The sequence below is a fragment of the Chiloscyllium plagiosum genome, unplaced genomic scaffold, assembly GCF_037043375.1.
Source record: "Chiloscyllium plagiosum isolate Xiang-an unplaced genomic scaffold, Cpla_swu_hap1 HiC_scaffold_37, whole genome shotgun sequence".
Lineage (NCBI taxonomy): Eukaryota > Metazoa > Chordata > Chondrichthyes > Orectolobiformes > Hemiscylliidae > Chiloscyllium > Chiloscyllium plagiosum.
In genome coordinates this window covers 8,461,451-8,485,056 of record NW_028270175.1, presented here as the reverse complement: position 1 = coordinate 8,485,056, position 23,606 = coordinate 8,461,451, and the positions used below count along the sequence as shown (strand labels likewise).

Genomic DNA, 23,606 nt, shown 5'->3' with positions numbered 1-23,606 from the left:
GGCATTGATTGCTCAGAACACTAAAGCGCATATCTGGTTAGTTCAATTGGTTGATCAGCGGATTCACAACACAGAATGGTACCAACAATATGGGTTTGATTCCTGCACTGGGCTGACTTTACCATGAAGGGCATCCCTTGCCTGAGGGGAGATGTCTCTTTTAATGAGAGAGCTGCCCTATCATCTGGGGGAGTTATGGTGACTTTAGCTTTAAATTAGAGATCATTAGAGAATATTGTGGGAAGGGAGGTTGAAATAACTCCACAGAGGCCGGTATCCCATCACCAAGTCACCCTTTATTTACACGGGGACAGTCCTTGACACTGATCCAGCTCCCTCAGAGCCAGCTCTCAGAGCAAACAGAACCTCTGACTCTCCTGTTTTTTTTAATATCAGTCTCCTCTCCTTTCCTTAATACAGCAAAGTGGAGAATGTTTCAGTCTCACTAATCCAGCTCCCTCAGAGGCAGCTCTCAGAATGAACAGGGTGTCAACACTCCTGTTTCTGTCAGTCAGCCTGGGCTCCCTCATTGGACCGTATTAACAGCCCCAAACAGGGAACTCATTCTCTATAAGGGCCACCTGGCTGACATTGTTGCAATCACTACAGGGGTAGGGAAGAAAATGGCAATGGTGTTCAATTGATGACATAATATGGAGTAGTTTTCTGGTTATTCTTAAATCATCACATCTACCTCCTTTTCATTCTCCTCATCTCCCACTGCTAATCCCACCCACGATTACAGCAATGAGATGCAACAAGAATAACCCACTCTAACCTGGTTTGGCCTGCATGTAACTCCAGACTCGCAGCAATGTGGTTGATTCTTATTGACCTGTTAAGGATTGTGGGCCAAAGGCCCTGTTCTGTGCTGTATGTTTCTATGTTCTATGTCTCAATTAAGTCACCTCTCAATCTTCTTCTCTCTAATGAAAACAGCCTCAAGTCCCTCAGCCTTTCCTCATAAGGCCTTCCCTCCATACCAGGTAACATCTTAGTAAATCTCTTCTGAACCCTTTCCAAAGCTTCCACATCCTTCCTATAAAGCGGTGACCAGAACTGTATGCAATACTCCAAGTGCGGCCGCACCAGCATGATATTGTGACTCCAAAACTCAATCCCTCTACCAATAAAAGCTAACACACTGTATGTCTTCTTAACAACCCTATTAACTTGGATCACAACTTTCAAGGATCTATGTACCTGGACACTGAGATCCCTCTGCTCATCTATACTACCAAGAATCTTACCATTAGCCCAGTATTCTGCATTCCAGTTACTCCTTCCAAAGTGAATTACCTCACAATTTTCTGCATTAAACTCCATTTGCCACCTCTCAGCCCAGCTCTGCAGCTTATCTATGTCTCTCTGTAACCTATAACTTCCTTCGTCACTATCCACAACTCTACCGACCTTAGTGTTATCCGCAAATTTACAAACCCATCCTTCTACACCCTCATCCAGGTCATTTATAAAAGTGACAAACAGCAGTGGACCCAAAGCAGATCCTTGCGGTACACCACTAGTAACTGAACTCCAGGATGAATATTTCCCCTCAACCACCACCCTCTGTCTTCTTTCAGTTAGCCAATTTCTGATCCAAACCGCCAAATCACCCTCAATCCCACACCTCAGCATTTTCCCTGACCTATCACCTTCATCCCTCCCCCACTCACCCATTGTACTCTATGCTACTTTCTCCCCAACCCCCACCCTCCTCTAGCTTATCTCTCCACCCTTCAGGCTCTCTGCCTTTATTCCTGATGAAGGGCTTTTGCCCAAAACGTCGATTTTACTGCTCCTCGGATGCTGCCTGAACTGCTGTGCTCTTCCAGCACCACTAATCCAGAATCTGGTTTCCAGCATCTGCAGTCATTATTTTTACCTCGTTGATTTTACTGCGAATCCTCTTGCAAGGATGCCTGCCTTGAAGAAGTTTTCCTCCTCTCTCTACAAGAATCTCAGGGAGTCCCTCTCCCACTGCAACTCCCAGGTCATTTCCTCTGCTCTGAAACTCTTCAACCATGTCCTGAAACAAACTCGCTATCACAGCCACATTTGCTTCCTCAGTGCCTGCCTCCGTAACCAACTCATCCCACACGGACTCCGGACCACCTTTAAACCAGCAGAGTTCGGACCCGAATAGGACAAACAGTACAGACTACAGATTCAAAAACACCAGCAACGGTTCTCCTTCAAGATCCTCCGCTCCACGCTTGCAGCAATGCGCCGGTACCTAACCTCTCTACAGTCTGCCCTGCCTCAGCTGAGGGCCACACTCTCTCAGAATTGCAAAGGAACCACTCTGTACTACATCCTCAGGAGAATTCATACTCTCAACAAACAGTATTTCAACTCCATCTCAAACATCAAAAACTGTAAGTACAACAAACTTTTATCTACCCACCTCCATAACCAGCGCGCCTCAAACATTCCAGAAGATTCCCCCAGCCTCTGGAATTGCTCGGACGCCATTAGCCATGCGGCTGGTGCAGCTACCACCCCCACGCTGATTGATGATGTCACTTCCACCCCATCATGGCCACTCTCACAGCCACTTCTGCTCCTCACAATTCCTCATGCATCACACGTGACATCACTTCCGCTCCTCACATCATCGCTCATGTCACACGCTCAGTGATTTCCGCCACCCCTACTGCCATGTCTATCACCACTTCCGCCCCCACCAACACCACTCACCTGCATTCTGCTGACACGTCCCCCACAGATCCCACTGTCACCATCCCCGATCCCCAGAACCCTGAGGGGAACACCACCCCTGCTCATGACTCCACCCCCATTCCCCACACCATCACACCCACTCCAATTACTGGCTCCGCCCCCACTCCCAGCTCCACACCCACACCAGATCCCAGCTCCCAGCCCTGCCGAGTTTTCACCATCATTCCAGACCTCCCCCTCACTGAGGACGAACGATCAGTCCTCAGCAAAGGATTCACCTTCATCCCCCTCCGTCCACGCATCAATGAATTTAATACACGCCATGACGTCGAACACTTCTTCCGCCGCCCGCCTCCGAGTTTACTTTCACAATCAGGACTCCCGCCCACCTTCCGAGGACCCCTTCGCCCACCTCCAACACACTGCATCCACCTGGACACCCCGCGCTGGCCTATTACCTGCCCTCAACCTCTTCATTTCCAACTGCTGCCAGGACATTAACCGCCTCAACCTGTCTACACCCCTCCCCCACTCCAACCCCTCACCCTCACAACGCGCAGCCCTCCAATCCCTCTGCTCCAATCCCAATCTCACCATCAAGCCAGCAGATAAAGGGGGCGCAGTGGTAGTCTGGCGCACTGACCTCTACACCGCTGAAGCCAAACGCCAACTCGAGGACACCTCTTCCTACCGCCCCCTCGACCATGACCCCACCCCTCCCCATCACCAAACCATCATCTCCCAGACCATACAGAACCTAATCACCTCAGGAGATCTCCCACCCACAGCTTCCAACCTCAGTCTAGGATCCCCGCACTGCCCGGTTCTACCTCCTTCCCAAGATCCACAAGCCAGACCACCCTGGCTGACCCATTGTCTCAGCATGCATCTGCCCCACTGAACTCATTTCTACATACCTCGACACTGTCCTAATCTCCCTAGTCCAGGAACTCCCCACATACGTTCGAGACACCACCCACGCCCTCCACCTCCTCCAAGACTTCAGTTTCCCCAGCCTCCAATGCCTCATCTTCACCATGGATATCCAATCCCTCTACACCTCCATCCGCCATGACCAGGGCCTCCAAGCCCTCCGTTTTTTCCTCTCCAGACGTCCCCAACAGTACCCTTCCACCGACACTCTCATTCGTTTGGCCGAACTGGTACTCACTCTTAACAATTTCTCCTTCGAATCCTCCCACTTCCTCCAGACCAAAGGGGTAGCCATGGGCACACGTATGGGCCCCAGCTATGCCTGTCTCTTTGTTGGCTACGTAGAACAGTCGATCTTCCATAATTACACCGGCACCACTCTCCACCTCTTCCTCCGCTACATTGATGACTGCATTGGCGCCACCTCATGCTCCCGCGAGGAGGTTGAGCAATTCATCAACTTCACCAACACATTCCGCCCTGACCTTAAATTTACCTGGACCATCTCTGACACCTCCCTCCCCTTCCTGGACCTCTCCATCTCCATTAATAATGACCGACTTGACACTGACATTTTTTACAAACCCACCGACTCCCACAGCTACCTGGATTACACCTCTTCCCACCCTACCTCTTGCAAAAATGCCTTCCCGTATTCCCAATTCCTCCGCCTCCGCCATATCTGCTCCCAGGAGGACCCGTTCCACCACAGGACATACCTGATGGCTTTTTTTAGAGACCGCAATTTCCCTTCCCACGTGGTTAAAGATGCCCTCCAACGCATCTCTTCCACATCCCGCACCTCCACCCTCAGACCCCACCCCTCCAACCGTAACAAGGACAGAACGCCCCTGGTGCTCACCTTCCACCCCACCAACCTTTGCATAAATCAAATCATCCGCCGACATTTCCGCCACCTCCAAACAGACCCCACCACCAGGGATATATTTCCCTCCCCACCCCTTTCCACCTTCCGCAAAGACCGTTCCCTCTGTGACTACCTGGTCAGGTCCACGCCCCCCTACAACCCACCCTCCCATCCTGGCACTTTCCCCTGCCACTGCAGGAATTGCAAAATCTGCGCCCACACTTCCTCCCTCACCTCCATCCAAGGCCCTAAAGGAGCCTTCCACATCAATCAAAGTTTTACCTGCACATCCACTAATATCATTTATTGTATCCGTTGCTCCCGATGCGGTCTCCTCTACATTGGGGAGACTGGGCGCCTCCTAGCAGAGCACTTTAGGGAACATCTCCGGGACACACGCACCAAACAACCACACCGCCCTGTGGGGGCCCAACATTTCAACTCCCCCTCCCACTCTGCCGAGGACAGGTCCAGGGCCTCCTTCACCGCCGCTCCCTCACCACCAGACGCCTGGACGAAGAACGCCTCATCTTCCGCCTCGGAACACTTCAACCCCAGGGCATCAATGTGGACTTCAACAGTTTCCTCATTTCCCCTTCCCCCACCTCACCCTAGTTCCAAACTTCCAGCTCAGCACTGTCCCCATGACTTGTGCTACCTGCCTATCTTCTTTTCCATCTATCCACTCCACCCTCCTCCCTGACCTATCACCTTCATCCCCTCCCCCACTCGCCTATTGTACTCTATGCTACTTTCTCCCCACCCCCACCCTCCTCTAGTTTATCTCTCCACCCTTCAGGCTCTCTGCCTTTATTCCTGATGAAGGGCTTTTGCCCGAAACGTCGATTTTGCCCGTCCTTAGATGCTGCCTGAACTGCTGTGCTCTTCCAGCACCACTAATCCAGAATCTGGTTTCCAGCATCTGCAGTCATTGTTTTTACTATTTTGTGTAATACCCTATTGTGGGGAACCTTATCAAATGTCTTTCTTCTTGCCTTTGCAAAATAAACAATTTTAATTCCCAAAGTGGGCTTCTCACATCTGCTCACTTCCCCCCCCCGCCCAACTGTTTTGTGTTATGGGCAGTGTGACATACAGTCGATAGACTCAGTGATAAGCTTCATTGTCCACCGATTTTCTCAAAGTGGCAGGCAGGCAGCAAAGGTTAGTGCTCACCCATCCGCTGTGTTATAGGGAATGGGTCAGAGGTGGATTAGAATTGATGGGCTTGCTACCCTGTCATATTTTACACGTCTCCTCACACCCTCTGGTGGGGGTAAAATCATCCCACTCCATACTTGTCGGAATGCAGGTTATCGCCTAGAAAGCAAAAGCATGTTTGCATCGGCGAGAAGAGAAAATGCTTCACATTGACAGTAAGTTTATTGCTTAGATACCTGCTTTGATGTGAAATCATAGGATCGGTATAATTCCATGACAATAACTACTGCCTTAGTTACAACCAGAATGCATAACTTAATACCCACTGCTCATTGTGGATTACACAACTGCCATCACTTCTCATTTGTTCCTCATCTTTGCCTCATCCATTAATCCAGTATTTACCAGCATAACATCAAAAGGCTGAGGTTTGGACCCATGCAGTATTAGATACTGTATTAAGATCTTGCTTCATTCAAGCAATAAACTAAAACCACAGGAATACATATTTCAGATGAACTGTTGCATATTACAGACTATAATACAAATGGATAAAATGCTCAAGAATGCACAGTGCTGGTAACATAATAAATCGAGAGCAAAAACAAGTGAAAAAAACTTTGTAACCATAAAAAGTAGCAGCATCACACTACTGTGAATACTAAAATAATATTCATGGGAATCATGCACATCATTCTTATTTTAATGATTAGCAACCAACTTTTCGACTGGGAGGTTAATTGTTTTAAAATCACGTGCACATTAAGATGCATCACAGCACTCCAATAGTAATAAGAGAGCAAGTTAGACATGTGGAGATATGAGGAAAGTTTCTTTAAAAAAACACAAATGAGCAGTTAGAATTTGGAAACATATTCGATATGTTCCCTGGGTTGTGGAAACATATTCGATATGTTCCCAACATAATTCCCAATATGAAATTGATGAAGGAAAGAAATATTCATGGATATCTGGGAAAGGTGAGGAATAGCAGAAGTAATCTAACTGTATTTCAGGAAAGCCAGCATTGTAGAACAGAGAGGCAGGCATGGTGGCTCAGTGGTTAGCACTGCTGCCTCACAGCGCCAGGGACCCAGGTTCGATTCCAGTCTCAGGTGACTGTGTGGAGTTTGCACGTTCGCCCCGTGTCTGTGTGGGTTTCCTCCGGGTGCTCCGGCTTCCTCCCACAATCACAAAAGATGTGCAGGCCAGGTGAATTGGCCATGCTTATATTGACCCATATTGTTCAGGGATGTGTAGGTTAGGTGCATTAGTAAAAATAGGATAGTAGGATGGGTGTGAGTGAGTTGTTCTTCACAGAGATGTACAGCATGGAAACAGACCCTTCAGTCCAACTCGTCCATGCCGACCAGATATCCCAACCCAATCTAGTCCCACCTGCCAGCACCCGGCCCATATCCCTCCAAACGCTTCCTATTCATATACCCATCCAAATGCCTCTTGAATGTTGCAATTGTACCAGCCTCCACCACATCCTCTGGCAGCTCATTCCATACATGTACCACCCTCTGCGTGAAAAAGTTGCCCCTTAGGTCTCTTTTATATCTTTCCCCTCTCACACTAAACCTATGCCCTCTACTTCTGGACTCCCCCAACCCAGGGAAAAGATTTTGCCTATTTATCCTATCCATGTCCCTCATCATTTTGTAAACCTCTATAAGGTCACCCCTCAGCCTCCGACGCTCCAGGGAAAACAGCCCCAGCCTGTTCAGCCTCTCCCTGTAGCTCAGATCCTCCAACCCTGGCAACATCGTTGTAAATCTTTTCTGAACCCTTTCAAGTTTCACAACATCTTTCTGATAGGAAGGAGACCAGAATTGCACGCAATATTCCAACAGTGGCCTAACCAATGTCCTGTACAGCTGCAACATGACCTCCCAACTCCTGTACTCAATACTCTGACCAATAAAGGAAAGCATACCAAACGCTGCCTTCACTAACCTATCTACCTGCAGCTCCACTTTCAAGGAGCTATGAACCTGCACTCCAAGGTCTCTTTGTTCAGCAACACTCCCTAGGACTTTACCATCAAGTGTATAAGTCCTGCTAAGATTTGCTTTTCCAAAATGCAGCACCTCACATTTATCTGAATTAAACTCCATCTGCCACTTCTCAGCCCACTGGCCCATCTGGTCGAGATCCTGTTGTAATCTGAGGTAACCCTCTTCGCTGTCCACTACACCTCCAATTTTGGTGTCATCTGCAAACTTACTAACTATACCTCTTATGCTCGCATCCAAATCATTTATGTAAATGACAAAAAGTAGAGGACCCAGCACCGATCCTTGTGGCACTCCACTGGTCGCAGGCCTCCAGTCTGAAAAGCAACCCTCCACCACCACCCTCTGTCTTCTACCTTTGAGCCAGTTCTGTATCCAAATGGCTTGTTCTCCCTGTATTCCATGAGATCTAACCTTGCTAATCAGTCTCCCATGGGGAACCTTGTCAAACGCCTTACTGAAGTCCATATAGATCACATCTACTGCTCTGCCCTCATCAATCTTCTTTGTTACTTCATCAAAAAACTCAATCAAGTTTGTGAGACATGATTTCCCACGCACAAAGCCATGTTGCCTATCCCTAATTAGTCCTTGCCTTTCCAAATACATGTACATCCTGTCCCTCAGAATTCCCTCCAACAACTTGCCCACCACCAAGGTCAGGCTCATTGGTCTATAGTTCCCTGGCTTGTCCTTACCACCCTTCTTAAACAGTGGCACCACGTTTGCCAACCTCGTGTCTTCTGGCACTTTACTTGTGACTATCGATAATACAAATATCTCAGCAAGAGGCCCACCAATCACTTCTCTAGCTTCCCACAGAGTTCTCGGGTACACCTGATCAGGTCCTGGGGATTTATCCACCTTTAACTGTTTCAAGACATCCAGCACTTCCTCCTCTGTAATCTGGACATTTTGCAAGATGTCACCATCTATTTCCCTACAGTCTATATCTTCCATATCCTTTTCCACAGTAAATACTGATGCAAAATATTCATTTTGTATCTCTCCCATTTTCTGTGGCTTCACACAAAGACCAACTTGCTGTTCTTTGAGGGGCCCTATTCTCTCCCCAGTTACCCTTTTGTCCTTATTATATTTGTAAAACCCCTTTGTATTCTCCTTAATTCTATTTGTCAAAGCAATCTCATGTCCCCGTTTTGCCCTCCTGATTTCCCTCTTAAGTATACTCCTACTTTTTTTATACTCTCAGGATTCACTCGATCTATCCTGTCGATACCTGACATATGCTTCCTTCTTTTTCTTAACCAAACCCTCAATTTCTTTAGTCATCCAGCATTCCGTATACCTACCAGCCCTCCCTTTCACCCTGACAAGAATATACTTTCTCTGGATTCTTGTTATCTCATTTCTGAAGGCTTCCCATTTTCCAGCCGTCCCTTTACCTGCAAACATCTGCCTCCAATCAGCTTTTGAAAGTTCTTGCCTAATACTGTCAAAATTGGCCTTTCTCCAATTTAGAACTTCAACTTTTAGATTTGGTCTATCCTTTTCCATCACTATTTTAAAACAAATAGAATTATTGTCGCTGGCCCCAAAGTGCTCCCCCACTGACACCTCAGTCACCTGCCCTGCCTTATTTCTCAAGAGTAGGTCAAGTTTTGCACCTTCTCTAGTAGGTACATCCACATACTGAATCAGAAAATTGTCTTGTACACACTTAAGAAATTCCTTTCCATCTAAACCTTTAACACTAAGGCAGTCCAGTCGATGTTTGGAAAGTTAAAATCCCCTACCATAACCACCCTATTATTCTTACAGATAGCGGAGATCTCCTTACAAGTTTGTTTCTCAATTTCCCTCTGACTATTGGGGGGGTCTATAATACAATCCCAATAAGGTGATCATCCCTTTCTTATTTCTCAGTTCCACCCAAATAAATTCCCTGGATGTATTTCCGGGAATATCCTCCCTTAGCACAGCTGTAATGCTATCCCTTATCAAAAATGCCACTCCCCCTCCTCTTTTGCCTCCCTTTCTATCCTTTCTGTAGCAGTTGTATCCTGGAACATTCAGCTGCCAGTCCTGCCCATCCCTGAGCCATGTTTCTGTAATTGCTATGATATCCCAGTCCCATGTTCCTAACCATGCCGAGTTCATCTGCCTTCCCTGTTAGGCCCCTTGCATTGAAATAAATTCAATTTAATTCATTAGTCCTACCTTGTCCCTGCCTGCCCTAGCTGTTTGACTCACTTCTGTTCTCAGCTGTACCGTCTCAGATCGATCTCTTTCCTCACTATCTCCCTGGGTCCCACCCCCCCACCTTACTAGTTTAAATCCTCCCAAGCAGTTCTAGCAAATTTTCCTGCCAGTATATTAGTCCCCTTCCAATTCAGGTGCAATCCGTCCTTCTCGTACAGGTCACTTCTACCCCAAAAGAGGTTCCAATGATCCCATACACCAGCTCCTCAGCCATACATTCATCTGCTCTATCCTCCTACTCCTGCCCTCACTAGCTCGTAGCACTGGGTGTAATCTAGATATTATTACCCTTGAGGACCTCCTTTTTAAATTTCTACCTAACTCTCTGTAATCTCCCTTCAGAGTCTCAACCTTTTCCCTTCCAATGTCGTTGGTTCCAATGTGGACAATGACCTCCTGCTGGCCCCTCTCCCCCGTGAGAACATTCTGCACCCTCTCTAAGACATCCTTGATCCTGGCACCAGGGAAACAACACACCATTCTGCTTTTTCTCTGCTGGCCACAGAAACGTCTGTCTGTACCTCTGACTACAGAATCCCCGAACACAATTGATCTCTTGGAAGCCGACGTACCCCTCGTTGCATTAGAGCCAGTCTCAATACCGGAAACTTGGCTGTTTGTGCTACGTTCCCCTGAGAATCCATCACCCCCTACATTTTCCAATGTAGGGGGTATATCCGCAAAAGACTCCTGCTCTAGCTGCTTACCTCTCTTACCCTTTCTTGTTGGGCCAAAGGGCCTGTTTCCAAACTGTAGGGATTCTATGATATCAACAGGGTGATTAAGAACAATAGGGTGTTTAGCATGCTTGCCTTCATTGCTCAGATGTATGAGTATAGGATTTGGGATGTTATGTTGAGGCCTCTTCTAGATTACTATTTTCAATTCTGGTTACCCTGTTATAGGAAGGGTATTACTAAGCTGGAGAAGGTTCAGAAAAAGATTTACCAGGATGTTACCAGGAATGGAAGGTTTGTGTTATAAGGAGATGCTAGATAGACTGGGACTTTTTTCACTGGAGGGGGATTTCAAGACTAGGGCATATTTTCAAAATGAGAGGAGAAAGATTTTAAAAAGACACAAGGGCACAATTTTGTTTTTACACAGAGAGCAGTTTGTATATGGAATGAACTTCCAGAGGAAGTGGTGGATGTGGGTATAGTTACAACATTTAAAACAGAGTTAGGTAAGTACATGAATAGAGAAGGTTTGGAGGGATATGGGTCCAAGCGCAGGCAGGTGGGACTAGTTTAGTTTGGGATTATGGTCAGCATGGATTGGTTGGACTGAAGGGTCTGTTTCCCTGCTGTATAACTCTATGACTCTCAATGGCTGCAACCATCATTTTATATGATGTCCAATGGTGGTAATCCATTGAAAAATATGATCCATTTTCAGATCCTACATCTGCTATTTTAAATTGTCCTTTACAATGTCTTTTGAGTATTACTTTCACCAATTTTTAAATCACAGAATTGGAACCAATATCAGTGCAAAATGGCAAAGTTGCTCAACGCATGGCAGCAAACTATTCTTGTAGCTAAGTTAACAGCGAAGGGGTAGCATAGTGGGAGCAATGGCCTGGTGGCATTATTGCTGGCTTGTTAATCCTGAGGCGCAGGTAATATCCTGGGGATCTGGGCTTGAATCCTGCCACAACAGATGGTGGAATTTGTATTCAATAAAAATCTGGAACTAAGAATCTAATAATGACTGTGAATCCATTGCCTGATTATCAGAAAAAAAAATATCCTTCAGGGAAGAACACTGCCATCATGACCTGGTCTGACCTCCATGTGACTCCAGACTTACAGTAATGTGGTTGACTTTTAACTGACCTCTGGCTCATTATTGCAATAAATACTGACCAAGCCAGCGATGCCCTCATCCCATGAATTAAAAAATAACAGGAGTTACCTTGACATTTGTCAACTTCTATTGTACCAAAGTGAATGCAAGTAAAGCAAGCAAGTGAAATGCCTTACAGGAGGGAAATGAATCAACTCAGCAGGACTTATACACTTATTGGTAAGGTCCCAGGGAGTGTCGCTGAACAAAGAGACCTTGGGGTGCAGGTTCACATTTCCTTGAAGTCACAAGTAGAGTGGATAATGAAGAAAGCATTTGGCACACTTGCCTTTACTGATCAGTGCATTGAATGTAGGAATTGGCAGGTAATGTTGCAGCTGTACAGGACATTAGCTAGGCCACTTTTGTGTTTAATCTGGTCACTACGCTATAGGAAGGCTATTGTGAAACTGGAAAGGGTACAGTAAACATTTATAAGCATGTTGCTGGAGTTGGAGGGTTTGAGCTATAGGGAGAAGCTGAATAGGCGGGGGCTGTATTCCCTGGAGTGTCGAAGGCTGGGGGGGGGGGTGACCTTATAAAGGTTTATAAAATCATGAGGGGCATAGATAAGGTGAATAGCCAAGGTCTTTTTCCTAGGGTGGAGGAGTCCAAAACTAGAGGGCAAAGGTTTAAGGTGAGAGGGGAAAGACCTGAGGGGCAACTTCTCATGCAGAGTTTGGAATGAGCTGCCAGAGGAACGGTGATAGAATTACAACATTTAAAAGGCATTTGGATTGTACATTAATAGGAAGAGTTTAGAGGGATATGGGTCTAATGCTGTCAAATGGGAATATATTAATTTAGGATATCTGGTCACTTTGGACAAGCTGGACCAAAGGGTCTGTTTCCGTGCTGTACGGCTCTATGACTTTATAACTAATGCAAAATTCAAATCTTTTCTGCTCTTTGGTTCCCATCCCCAATTCTTGGATATCCTAGTTTCAATTTTACAGGAAGTTACTAAACTTATATTGTGTCCAAAATCTTAGACTTAGTTTTCCAAAAGCAACTTTTGAAGTTTGCCATGCATGTTTTTGCAAGCTTAGCTTTGTTGGGTTAATGTTTCTTTTTAATATTAAACAATAATATGAATGCAGAAAGAGGGAGTGCTATTTCAATTCAAAGACAATTAAACCAACAATGGGTCACTCGGAGCAATTACAAAAATAAGTCATGTTACCTGGTAACAGCCAAGTTATCATGCCAGAAGTTAAAATATAAAAATACAAATAGACCATGAAAGAACAGCCTGAGAAACCTATATCCAAATCAAAGTTCAAACAGCTTGTCAATGATTAAGAAAACAAAGAGCCCAGAAGTGTAGTGTCAACTTAATGTGGACAGAAACATACAGTTTTAATGGGAAGCCATGTCGAAAATTTTTTACAAAAAAAACTTTAGCAATAGCTGATTTGGAAAAGATATTCCAAAAAGTGTTCAATCTACTTAAATGAATTCTGACACAGTATCCTTTGGTATCCAGCAGCAAGAATGTGCTTACACCCATCTAGACCATTTAGGCAATAGGCAAAATATATCTCTGTCTCTGGGACCTTCAAAAATCGGCAAAAATTGAATTTCTACAAGGACTTTAAGACGTTCCAGTTTTCTGCTGGTTGAAATGAACATTTTTCACTACAATACTGGATACATTTTGATTTGATTTGATTTATTTTTGTTACATACACCCAGGTACAGTGAAAAGTCTTGTTTTGCATGTAGTACAGGCAGATCATACCATACAAAATGCATTAGGGTAATAGAACAGAGTGAACAATACAATGTTATGGCCACAGAGAAGGTGCACAGAGAACAAAATTAACACTAAATTTAAAATTTGAGAGGTACATTTTAAATTTAATTTCTACATTTGACAGATGTTAAAATAGCTAGTATTGGACAATGGGCTGGGACAGGGTTGGGGGCCAGAGTTTTAGTCCATCTATTCTAACCTAGCACGCTGTGCTCAGCAATTTATCCTGTTTATTAACCAACATTGGCTGTAGATGAATTCAAGCATGCTCACTTGGTGAGGCATTAACCCTCCAGAGGTTGCTTGCATAAAGGAGGCAATGTACATGTCTTCTCAAGTAATAGGGAAAATAGATTTTTTTTAAAATTACACGGCTTTTAAATCTACACTCTTTCTGCTGCATTTACAATGTCCAATGGGAAAAAGGAAAGGATTATAAATCATTTTACTGCATTTGTTCTGAAAAGCCGATCTAGTCCCTCTGTGCATTATTCATGTAAACCTTGAAATGCTGGTATACTTAAGAGTCATTTCTCCACACTGATGTTGAACAGAGATTGAGGATAAAAGGTATTTGAATACTTTTGGGAACTCAAGGTGCTATCACATTCTGGCATGGATTCCATTGATGTTTTGGTAAAAATCAAAATCTGACAATGTTGGCAACACATCCAACAACCTTAGAGAAAAGTGGTCTTTCATCAAAAGCAAATTCCTTTTAAGTTCAATGCAATTTTTTTTTATGTTTTCAGATACTGCAGACCTACTGGATAATTCTGGCATTTGTGCTTGAATTCAAATTTCCTGTAATAGTAGGTTTCCAAAGAATGATCATTCACCATTTTAAATGTTGCTATTTTGTGTCTGGCAGAAGTCAAGTTGAGCTTCTGCAGTTTAGCTATATTAACCAGGTCATTATCAAATGTTTTCGAAATGATAGTCAAATATGTGGAGCAAGAGCAAGTCTTCAAAAAAAAATCATATTGCTGTTATCAAATGTGATTAAATGACACTATTAAATACATATCTCACCATGGTTTTAATCTCTAAGTATTCTAAACTACCACTGCCATGGTTGAACTGGGTAAAAGTAAACTTAGAATCATAGTAACGTTCCATTCACTTTAAGAGTGAGCATCAGGATTGAAGGCCAGCCATCCAGTGTAATGGGATTAGTAATACCTCTGGTAACTCAAAGAACTGCAGCAGTTTAGAAAGCAGCTCACCACCATCTTATCCAAGGCAATTAGGGATAGAGAATAAAGGTGAAAACAAGGACTGCAGATGCTGGAAACCAGATTCTAGATTAGAGTGGTGCTGGAAAAGCACAGCAGTTCAGGCAGCATCTGAGGAGCAGGAAAATCGATGTTTCGGGCAAAAGCCCTTCATCAGGAATAGAGGCAGAGTGCCTGCAGGGTGGAGAGATAAATGAGAGGAGGGTGGGGGTGGGGGTGGGGGTGGGGGATAGAGAATAAACACTGGCTTTACCAGCAATGTCCACATCTCATGAACAAATTTTTAATAGAGTAGTATAAGCTGTAGACCTTTGCTCACGTCTATCTGGCAACTGGGTAGCAGGGTGGCTCAGTGGTTGGCACTGCGGCCTCACAGCGCCAAGGGCCTAGGTTCAATCCCAGCCTCAGGTGACTGTCTATGTGGAGTTTACACGTTCTCCCAGTGTCTGCTTGAGTTTCCTCCCACAGTCCAAAGCTGTGCAGGTTAGGTGGGTTGGCCATGCTAAGTTGCCCTGTAATGTCCAGGGTTGTGCATTAGGCGAGGTGGATTAGCCATGGGAAATATGGGGATTAGGTAAGGGGAGTGGCTCTGGGTGGGATGCTCTTCAGAGGGTCAGTGTGCACTTGATGGGCCAGATGGCCTGCTTCCACATAGTTGGGATTCTATTCTGTTCTATTCAATGCAAGTCCAAATCAGCCCCTTGCCTCTGGCTCGGTTGCATTAAGTAAATGGTTGGGCTAAAGCAAAACATAGGTTGAAGCAGCCATCCATTAAATCTGCCTACAAAGAGGTTGAACTCCACCATCAATGAGACATATTACTGACCCTTCCTTGATGGACGCAGCTGACAGCTTACAGTACTTCTTTTAAAATTTGTTCACAGGATGTGGACATTGCTGCTAAGGCCAACGTTTATTCTCTATCCCCAACTGCCCTGGAGAAGATGGTAGTAAGCTGCCTTCTGAAACTGCTACAATCCTTTGGGATACCTGCAGTGCTATTCGGAAGGGTTTCACCGTTTTGCAAGACTCTCAGATAATTTTAACACTTGTGATTTTGTAATTTTGAAAGGAGGTCAGAGACAAGATGACTTAGTGTCAGTTTTGTTGCTGCCCATTCTAACTTACTGCACCAATGAGGTCAAAATTGCCATAACGTGGAACCACTTCCATAACAATCAGGATTTTAGACACAACCTGAATCTAATTGATAGAACTAGATATCTCTGATCAATTGTGAGTAAAAGCACAAGAACATTCAACAGAGCAGGTAGGACAACATAAAACCTACCTGCTTAATCAGCTCAGGTGCTATTAATGTATTGATGTTATCAACAGCTTTTGTAACTCCTGGAATAAACAAGCAAATTAGTCATTGTTCGGCCACATGCATTACAGGCATTAGTCGACCATCTGCTTGAATTGCTACCACACAGATTTCAAATCTGTCATTTTACTCAAAATGATCCACACATAAACTGGGGTCATATTTGGATAAGGAAACAAAGATAAATCTACAGATGCCTGTATCAAGTATTAGTTGGCAAAACACATGCTTGCTCAGTTAACGTCACCACAGATGCACCGATTACCTGGCTACATAGAGCAGGTCCAAGGAACTGGTTAATATATTTAACAGCTCGCGAGACACCTGGCAAAAGTAAAAAAGGAGGTTCAGTTGAACAGAAAACACTGGAAAGGAAAACTGATCCATACAAGGGTGAGGTCAAGGCGACACTGGACAAAAGAGCCAACATAATCGACTGTGTCCTGAAGTAACTCCATGGAGGCCAGTATCCCATCATCAAGTCACCCTTTATTTGCAGATGCATCGTACGTGACACTGACCCAGGTATCATAGAGCCTGCTCCTTGAGTGAGCTGAACCCCTGTCACTTTGGTTTATATCTGTCAGCCAGGGCTCCCTGATTGGATCAGGTTAACAGCCCCAGTCAGGGAACTCATTCTAAAAGGTCCACCTGGCTGACCTCATTCCAATCACTACAAATCCAACTTAAGACTCATTGTGATATGTCGCTAATGAAGAACTGCTTCCAATTTAATGAAATGACTGTTTGCTGAATCCAATTTGTTAGACTGCAAAGCAGATGAAAGTATAGCAAGCATATTTATACTGTTGCTCAGAAGTGGTGTGAGTGTCAATTCCTTCCCAGGAACCATCCCAGTGTAGGCAGATAGTTACAACTGCAAAAAGATACCATGGAAATCAAAGTCATGACACGGTTTTGCTGTGGAGACACTTAATCTGTCTTATTTGCGATACAGAAAGAACCAATACTATAAAATGAGTGTTATATCCTTTGCCCAGAGAGGTAATGACAAACTGGTTATTATGTTAAAGCACTCTGGAAACATAAGCTCTTAAAAAGTGCTAAAAGGGTGTGGTTATGATTGCGGAGACACAATGCCAGATACTCACTTTAGAAAGAAAGTGCAAGTCCAGAATCAAACATTGCAATTACGAAGTGTTTACTTGGTAACATCAAGAAAACCATTTTGTTTCTAAACTGGAGCATGTAAAACTAATGAAATTAAGTATTGACTCCCAAGTCCTCTCACCTGCTCTAGCAGATTTGATATGAATCAGAAAAAGAAAGATTTTACATGGAAATCTTCAAAAGCAAATAGAAGCAGAATGAGCCGTGAGGAAGACTCAACAATTTGATCCAACAGTGCCATGTAAATCAGTGAACAGTTGGTATGGAGACTGAAAAAGCTCACAGTATTGCCTTGGGCATGACCCAAGGTGATGTTAGAAGTCAAGGAGGGGAGGGGGGGTAGCATTTAATTCACTTCCTAGGCACATAATTGGCATTGCACATTGACTTTACAATAACACTGGGTTGATGTTGTACCTGGTCTGGATCACATTGACCAGATCCGTGAGGACAAGGTAATAAGTGTATCTTCTACAGCCCTGGCAACCTTCTCGCTTCACTCATATTGCAAGCCAAGAAAGACTTTCGTCCATGACCTACAAACTTCAAAGCCTTCCCACTTTCATTTCCTCATATATTGTGGGGAAAATTAAGCGCTACGTAAAAGCAAAGACAGCATACAAGCAACTTATACAAGTTCAGCTTGGCTTCCATGTACACTATAACCAAGACTCACCTCATGTGATGAAAACAAAATAAAATGCAGGAAGTCACAGTGGATCAAACAACATCCATGGAGAGTCAGCAAGCTGATGTTTCAAGCTGTTGAACAAGGTTAGGGTGTCCTTGGTTGTAAAGACAAGCTCTGAAATGTCTGGGGTTCATCTACTTGAGGAAGCTTTTAAGTTTAAAAAAAACACTTGTGCAATGAATGAAAGAGGAGTGGCAAGTTCTCCCAGGTCAGCTTTTCTTTGGTTTGGTTTGGTTTTAGCGGTATGGCTGTTCACTGAAAGCAGTCAGTCAAGTATGCGACATTGACCCAGTTTGCACAGAGCCAGCTCCCAGCTGTTGTACTCAAAGAAGCAGGTTCATGCTGAACATCTCTCTCTCTCTGACACCTCTCCGGTAAAAACCTGTGCTTGATTTTCCCTTTTTTGCCAAGGGATGTTTATTGGGATTGTTGCAAGTATTTGGAACAGCATCATTAAATTGGGATAATATGTTGGGTTTTCGGATAGGTTAAGTTATTCTCTATAGTTGTCTTATGTGTTTCATTTTGTAATCTTGCAGATAAATTCTGTTTTGTTTAAAGCTAAGTGGTTGGTTGGGCCAACTGTATCTCTCCTGGAATATCCACTTTACACCTGCTTAAAATAACTAGCCAAGTTAGGGTCTGCGCTACTTTCTTGAAATGTTCTGAGGGAATCTGGCCTGGTCCATAACAGAGTCTAGATGACTCTTCACCAGAGCAGATCTTCTCAGTCCTCAGAATAGGCTGAATAGGTAAAGAAAACACAAACTGTGTCAGCATTTCTGTGCAGTTAAGTGATAAAACAGGATATCTGATGATATGGAAAATTGGACTATCTGGAGTATTGTGTGCAGTTTTGGTCTCTCTGCCTAAGAGGGAATACACTTGCCATTGAAAGAGTGTTCACTGGGGGATGGCAGGACTGTTGTATTAAGGGATTGGTGTTATCTGGGCTTGGGCCTGTATTCACTAGTTTAGAAGGATGAGGGGGTTAAAGATTTCCCAGGATGTTACTGGGAATGGGAGTGTTTGAGTTATCAAGAGAGGCTGGATAGGCTGGGACCTTTTTCCTTGCAGAGTAGGTTGAGGTGTGATCTTATAGAGGTTCATAAAATCATGAGGGGGAAAGATAAGGTGAATACCAAAGGTGCTTTCCCCAGGGTAGGGGAATTCAAAACTCGAGGCATAATTTTAAGGAGAGGGGAAAGACTTAAGAGGGATCTGAGGGGCAACTTTTTCACAAGTTCATAAGTGGAAATGGTAGATGCAGGTACAGTTACAATATTTAAGAGACATTTGGACAGGTATGTGACTAGGAAAGATTTAGAGGGATATGGGCCAAACACAGGCAAATGCGCTACTTTAGTTCAGGAAATTGGGTCAGCGTGGACAAGTTGGACCAGAGAGTCTGTTTCTGTGATATATGACCCTATGACTCTAAATGTATAAACATCTAACAGGGCTGGGCCAAATGGATTTAGGTAGGATGTTTCCCTTGGTTGGGTTATCTAGAACCAGGGTTCACAGACTCAGGATATGGAGTGGGCCATTTAGGGCTGAGATGAGGAAACATTTCTTCACAGTGGGTGGTCAACCTGTGGAATTCACTACCACACAAGGTTGTCGAGGCTGGGTCACTGAGTATCTTCAAGAAAGAGATTGAAAAATGTTTTGTTCTTAAAGACCTCAAAGAACTTGGGTAGAAAGCTTGAACATAGCATTGAGATAGAGAATCAGCCATAATCATATTAAATGGTGGAGCAGGTTTGAGGGGCTGAATGGCCTACACCTGCTCCTGTTATCTACTATTGTATGGAAAATGCATCAGATGGAACCTTCAGTGCTGTTATTTCATAGATTTTCATTTGTCCCACAAGCTCAAAGACCCTTCAAAAGCCAGATCATGGATAGCAGCTTTGTGTTGGGAAAGATTAAAGCGAGAGGATGGTGTATTGGTAATGTCCTGGCCTAGTAATCCAGAGCCATAGCAATGGATGGAATTCAAATTAAAGTAACAAAATTGAACAACTGTGCTGGTCAAAGTAATGGTAACCATGAAATTACCATTAATTGTTGTAAAAAAAAATCATCTGGTTCACTAGTGTTCTTTAGCAAAGGAAACCTGCTGATCTCCAGACCCACACCAAAGTGGTTGACTAGCAAGCCATTCAGTTTAAGGGCAGATAGGGATGAGCAACAAACGCTGGCCTTGCCTGTGACAATCACATCACCCAGATGGTAGCTCAGTGGTTAGCATTGCTGCCTCACAGGGACCCGGGTTTGATTCCAGCTTTGGCTGACTGTCTGTGTGGAGTTTGCATATTCTCCCCGTGTCTGCGTGGATTTCCTCCCACAGTGCAAAGATGTGCAGGTGAGGTGGATCGACCATGCTAAATTGCCCATAGCCTAAGGTGAAATGGGTTAGCCATGGGAAATACTGGGGACTAGGTGGGTTGGCCTTTGGTGGGTCAGTGTGGGCTGAATGGTCTGCTCCCCGACTGTAGGGATATTATGAATTAAGAAGAAAAAGATTCAGGCATAAAATCTAATGAGAATTATCGATTAAAGTATTTGCATTTTTTAAATTCATTCATGAGATGAGGGCATTGCTTGCTGGGCCAACATTTATTGCCCATCTCAGGGGCAGTTAAGAGTCAACCATGTTGCTATGGATCTGGAGTTACATGTAGTCCGGACCAGGTAAGGATAGCATCTTACTTCCCAAAAGGACATTAGTGAACCAGATGGGATTTTCCCAAACAATCAACAATGGTTTCATGGCCATCATTAGACAATTCCAATTTTTTAAGACATTCAAATTCCACCATTGGTGGGATTCAAACCCTGCCCCAGAACATTACTTGGATCTCTGGATTAACAAACCTACGAGAATACTTCTCGGCCATCACCTCCCAGCCTTTATCAGTCATGTAGGGCATGATCAAATAGCGTTGCCTATGAAGAGTGATCCCAACTTAAGTTGCTTATATAAGCCAACCTTCTGCATTTCAAATACATGTGAAATGATTTACACATAGAATCCCTACAGTGTGGAAACAGGCCCTTCGGCCCAACAAGTCCACACCGACCCTCCGAAGAGCTACCCACCCAGACCCAGTCCCCCACCCCTCCAGTCTTCATTTTACCCCTGACTAATGCGCCCAACCTACACGTCCCTGAACACTATGGGCAATTTAGCATGGCCAATTCACCTGACCTGCACATCTTTGGACAGTGGGAGGAAACCGGAGCACCCGGAGGAAACCCACGCGGACATGGGGAGAATGTACAAACTCCACACAGACAGTCGCCCGAGGCTGGAATCGAATCCAGGTCCCAGGCAGCAGTGCTAACCACTGAGCCACCATGCCACCCCACATGAATTATGCACAGTGCTGAAATGTGAAGATTGAATCAAAATGGAATTGTTGTTCGTTTGGTCAATAGCTTCAGGAATGTGCCAGGCTTGGTTGCTAGTTTGTAATAAATTAGCAATTTACCTGGAACAGAATAAGAGATCCACAATCAGCATCAGTCTCTGACAGAAGATCCTTTCTCACCTCTACCCTTCTCTAGCCTTGCAAACCTGCGAGAATTCTACATCTGTCCAACTCTGGCTTTGTGTGGTTCACCTCGTTCACCAGCTTTTCTTTACCCCAATCATTGGAGTCCCCTCTCTAAACCTCTCTCTATAGTTTAGAACACTCCTTACCCATTTGTCTAAGCTTTAACAAGCTGTTGCAAAATTTCTGCCATCGGTTGAGAGCAAATCCCTGCCAGGTTATGCAGAGGAGCATCTTGTTTTACGACGTATAAAGACAAACTTCTATTTTTGGAGCTCAGAGTGTTTAAGCAATGTACAACCGCAGCCTTGCATCTTCAGCAGACTAGCAATCTAATTAAACTTTGGCAGGTTGTTGATACAATATTAACATTCCACTGACAGCAAAGAAAGCCATGCCAGTGGAATACTAAGACGGCAAACACCATAAACACACAACCAGACAATAATAAATTCACTGCCATTAGCACCCAACAGGAATGCCAGCAGAAGTTTGCTTTTTTAAACATCAAGATTCAGGTTGTGCAAACATTACAAGTGCACGGTACAAATCATTCTAACGTCACCCTAGATACACAAACTGCTTTGGAACAGCATTTACCTCAAGGCTGCACATAGCACACAAGGGATAAATTTCTGCTGATCCCCTGCATTAAAACTGCAAGCAGAAGCTGCCAACTATAAGTGGTACTGTCAAAGAACAGAAAGTCAATTAAATTACTCACCATTACTAATAGCATCAAAACCTGAGCAGGGCATGTCCTTATCACAAGTTATTAGCTCCCTGATGAATTGATGCTTTTGGCATGGCCTTTTAAGAATATCGAACAGAACCAGCAACAGTCGTCCCATCTTCAACTGGTATTAAAATGTTAAAACTGGTTCTTTAACTCATACCTGGACTTAAAAGATTTAAAAATCATATAATCTAACCCATGCATTTGGTTAAATTATAGCACTCTGCACGTTAAAACGTGAAAACCATATTGTGGGGTAGCCAGCGATGTGTACTTGCAGTCACAGTCAAAACAAATTTACATTCTGGATGGAGTTTTCCTGTAATCTGCCTCAGGTCAGTTTTCAGGAAAGTTAGTGTTCCCCAATGAAGGTTTGGTTCCTCCAATGAACTCCACATGCTCACAAAGTTCATATTGCAACTGAGAAACAAGGCGAGCAAGCTGACCTACCTTTGCCCAAAAATCGCGTCTTGTCACCATCTCGAAGTTCTAGTGCTTCATAAATGCCAGTGGACGCACCACTGGGGACTGCTGCTCTGAACAGACCTGTAGGCAGGATTTAAAAAAAAAGAGCATTTAACTGATTCATGATAAAATGTAAGAATGCCGTTAAAGTTCCCTGATGGAACATTCAGGTTCTTTAAGTGGGGCAATGCTAACTTCAGGGTGGCACGGTGGCTAACACTATTATCTCACAGCGCCAGGGACCTGGGTTTGATTCCACCCTTGGGTGACTGTCTTGGTGGAGTTTGCACATTCTCTGCATGGGTAATCTCTGGGTACTCTGGTTTCCTCCCATAGTCCAAGAATGTGCAGATCAGGTGGACTGGCCATGCTAAATTGCCCATACTGTCCAGGGATATGCAGATTGGGGGATTAGCCATGGGAAATGCAGGGCTAAAGGGTGGGGGCGATGGGTCTGGGTGGCATGCTCTTCAGAGGGTCGGCGTGGACTCGATAGGCCGAATGGCCTGCTTCCACATTGTAGGGATTCTATGCCTTTAGTCAGAAGCAGAAATTTCTGGAGAAACTCAACAGGTCTAGCAATATCCATGGAGAGAAAGCAGAGCTAACATTTATGAGTTCAGTGACCCTTCTTCAGAACTGATGGTAGCTGGGAAAGGGTGGTATATATGCTGAAAAGGGGTGGGGGAGTTAGGAGTACTCAATAGATGGAGATGGAGCCCAGGGAGAGTGGACATTGGTCTGGCACACAAAGGGATGGTTTAACGTGAGCCAGGAGAAAGAAAAGCTTTCCTTCTCCTGGCATTTAGGTGAAAATGGATTGGAGGGCCTGAACACCTTTTATAACATTCACCTACCCCACAGCCCTGGTCCTGTCATGATATGGGCTGCTTTCGTTCACAGCGAACCCATTCTCACATACTCATGGTCCCTCTTACCAGCTTTTCTCTCTTTCTGGTTCACCAT

At 44.5% G+C, this 23,606-nt stretch overlaps 1 protein-coding gene across 5 annotated transcripts in view; it reads right to left on the bottom strand.

Annotated features, from left to right (window-relative positions):
- eno1a (enolase 1a, (alpha)) overlaps positions 1 to 23,606 on the bottom strand; it is an 88,945-nt gene that overhangs the window by 30,570 nt on the left and 34,769 nt on the right. For 3 of the 5 annotated variants that reach the window (XM_087980294.1, XM_087980295.1, XM_087980296.1), the window contains exons 3-4: positions 22,626 to 22,721; positions 16,320 to 16,378 (exon numbers count right to left, since the gene is read on the bottom strand). In XM_087980294.1, the coding sequence (XP_087836420.1) occupies positions 16,320 to 16,378; positions 22,626 to 22,721 (155 nt within the window). Of the gene's footprint in view, positions 1 to 16,018; positions 16,078 to 16,319; positions 16,379 to 22,625; positions 22,722 to 23,606 lie in introns of all 5 variants that reach the window. The other 2 variants (XM_087980298.1, XM_087980299.1) reach the window with 2 other exon arrangements.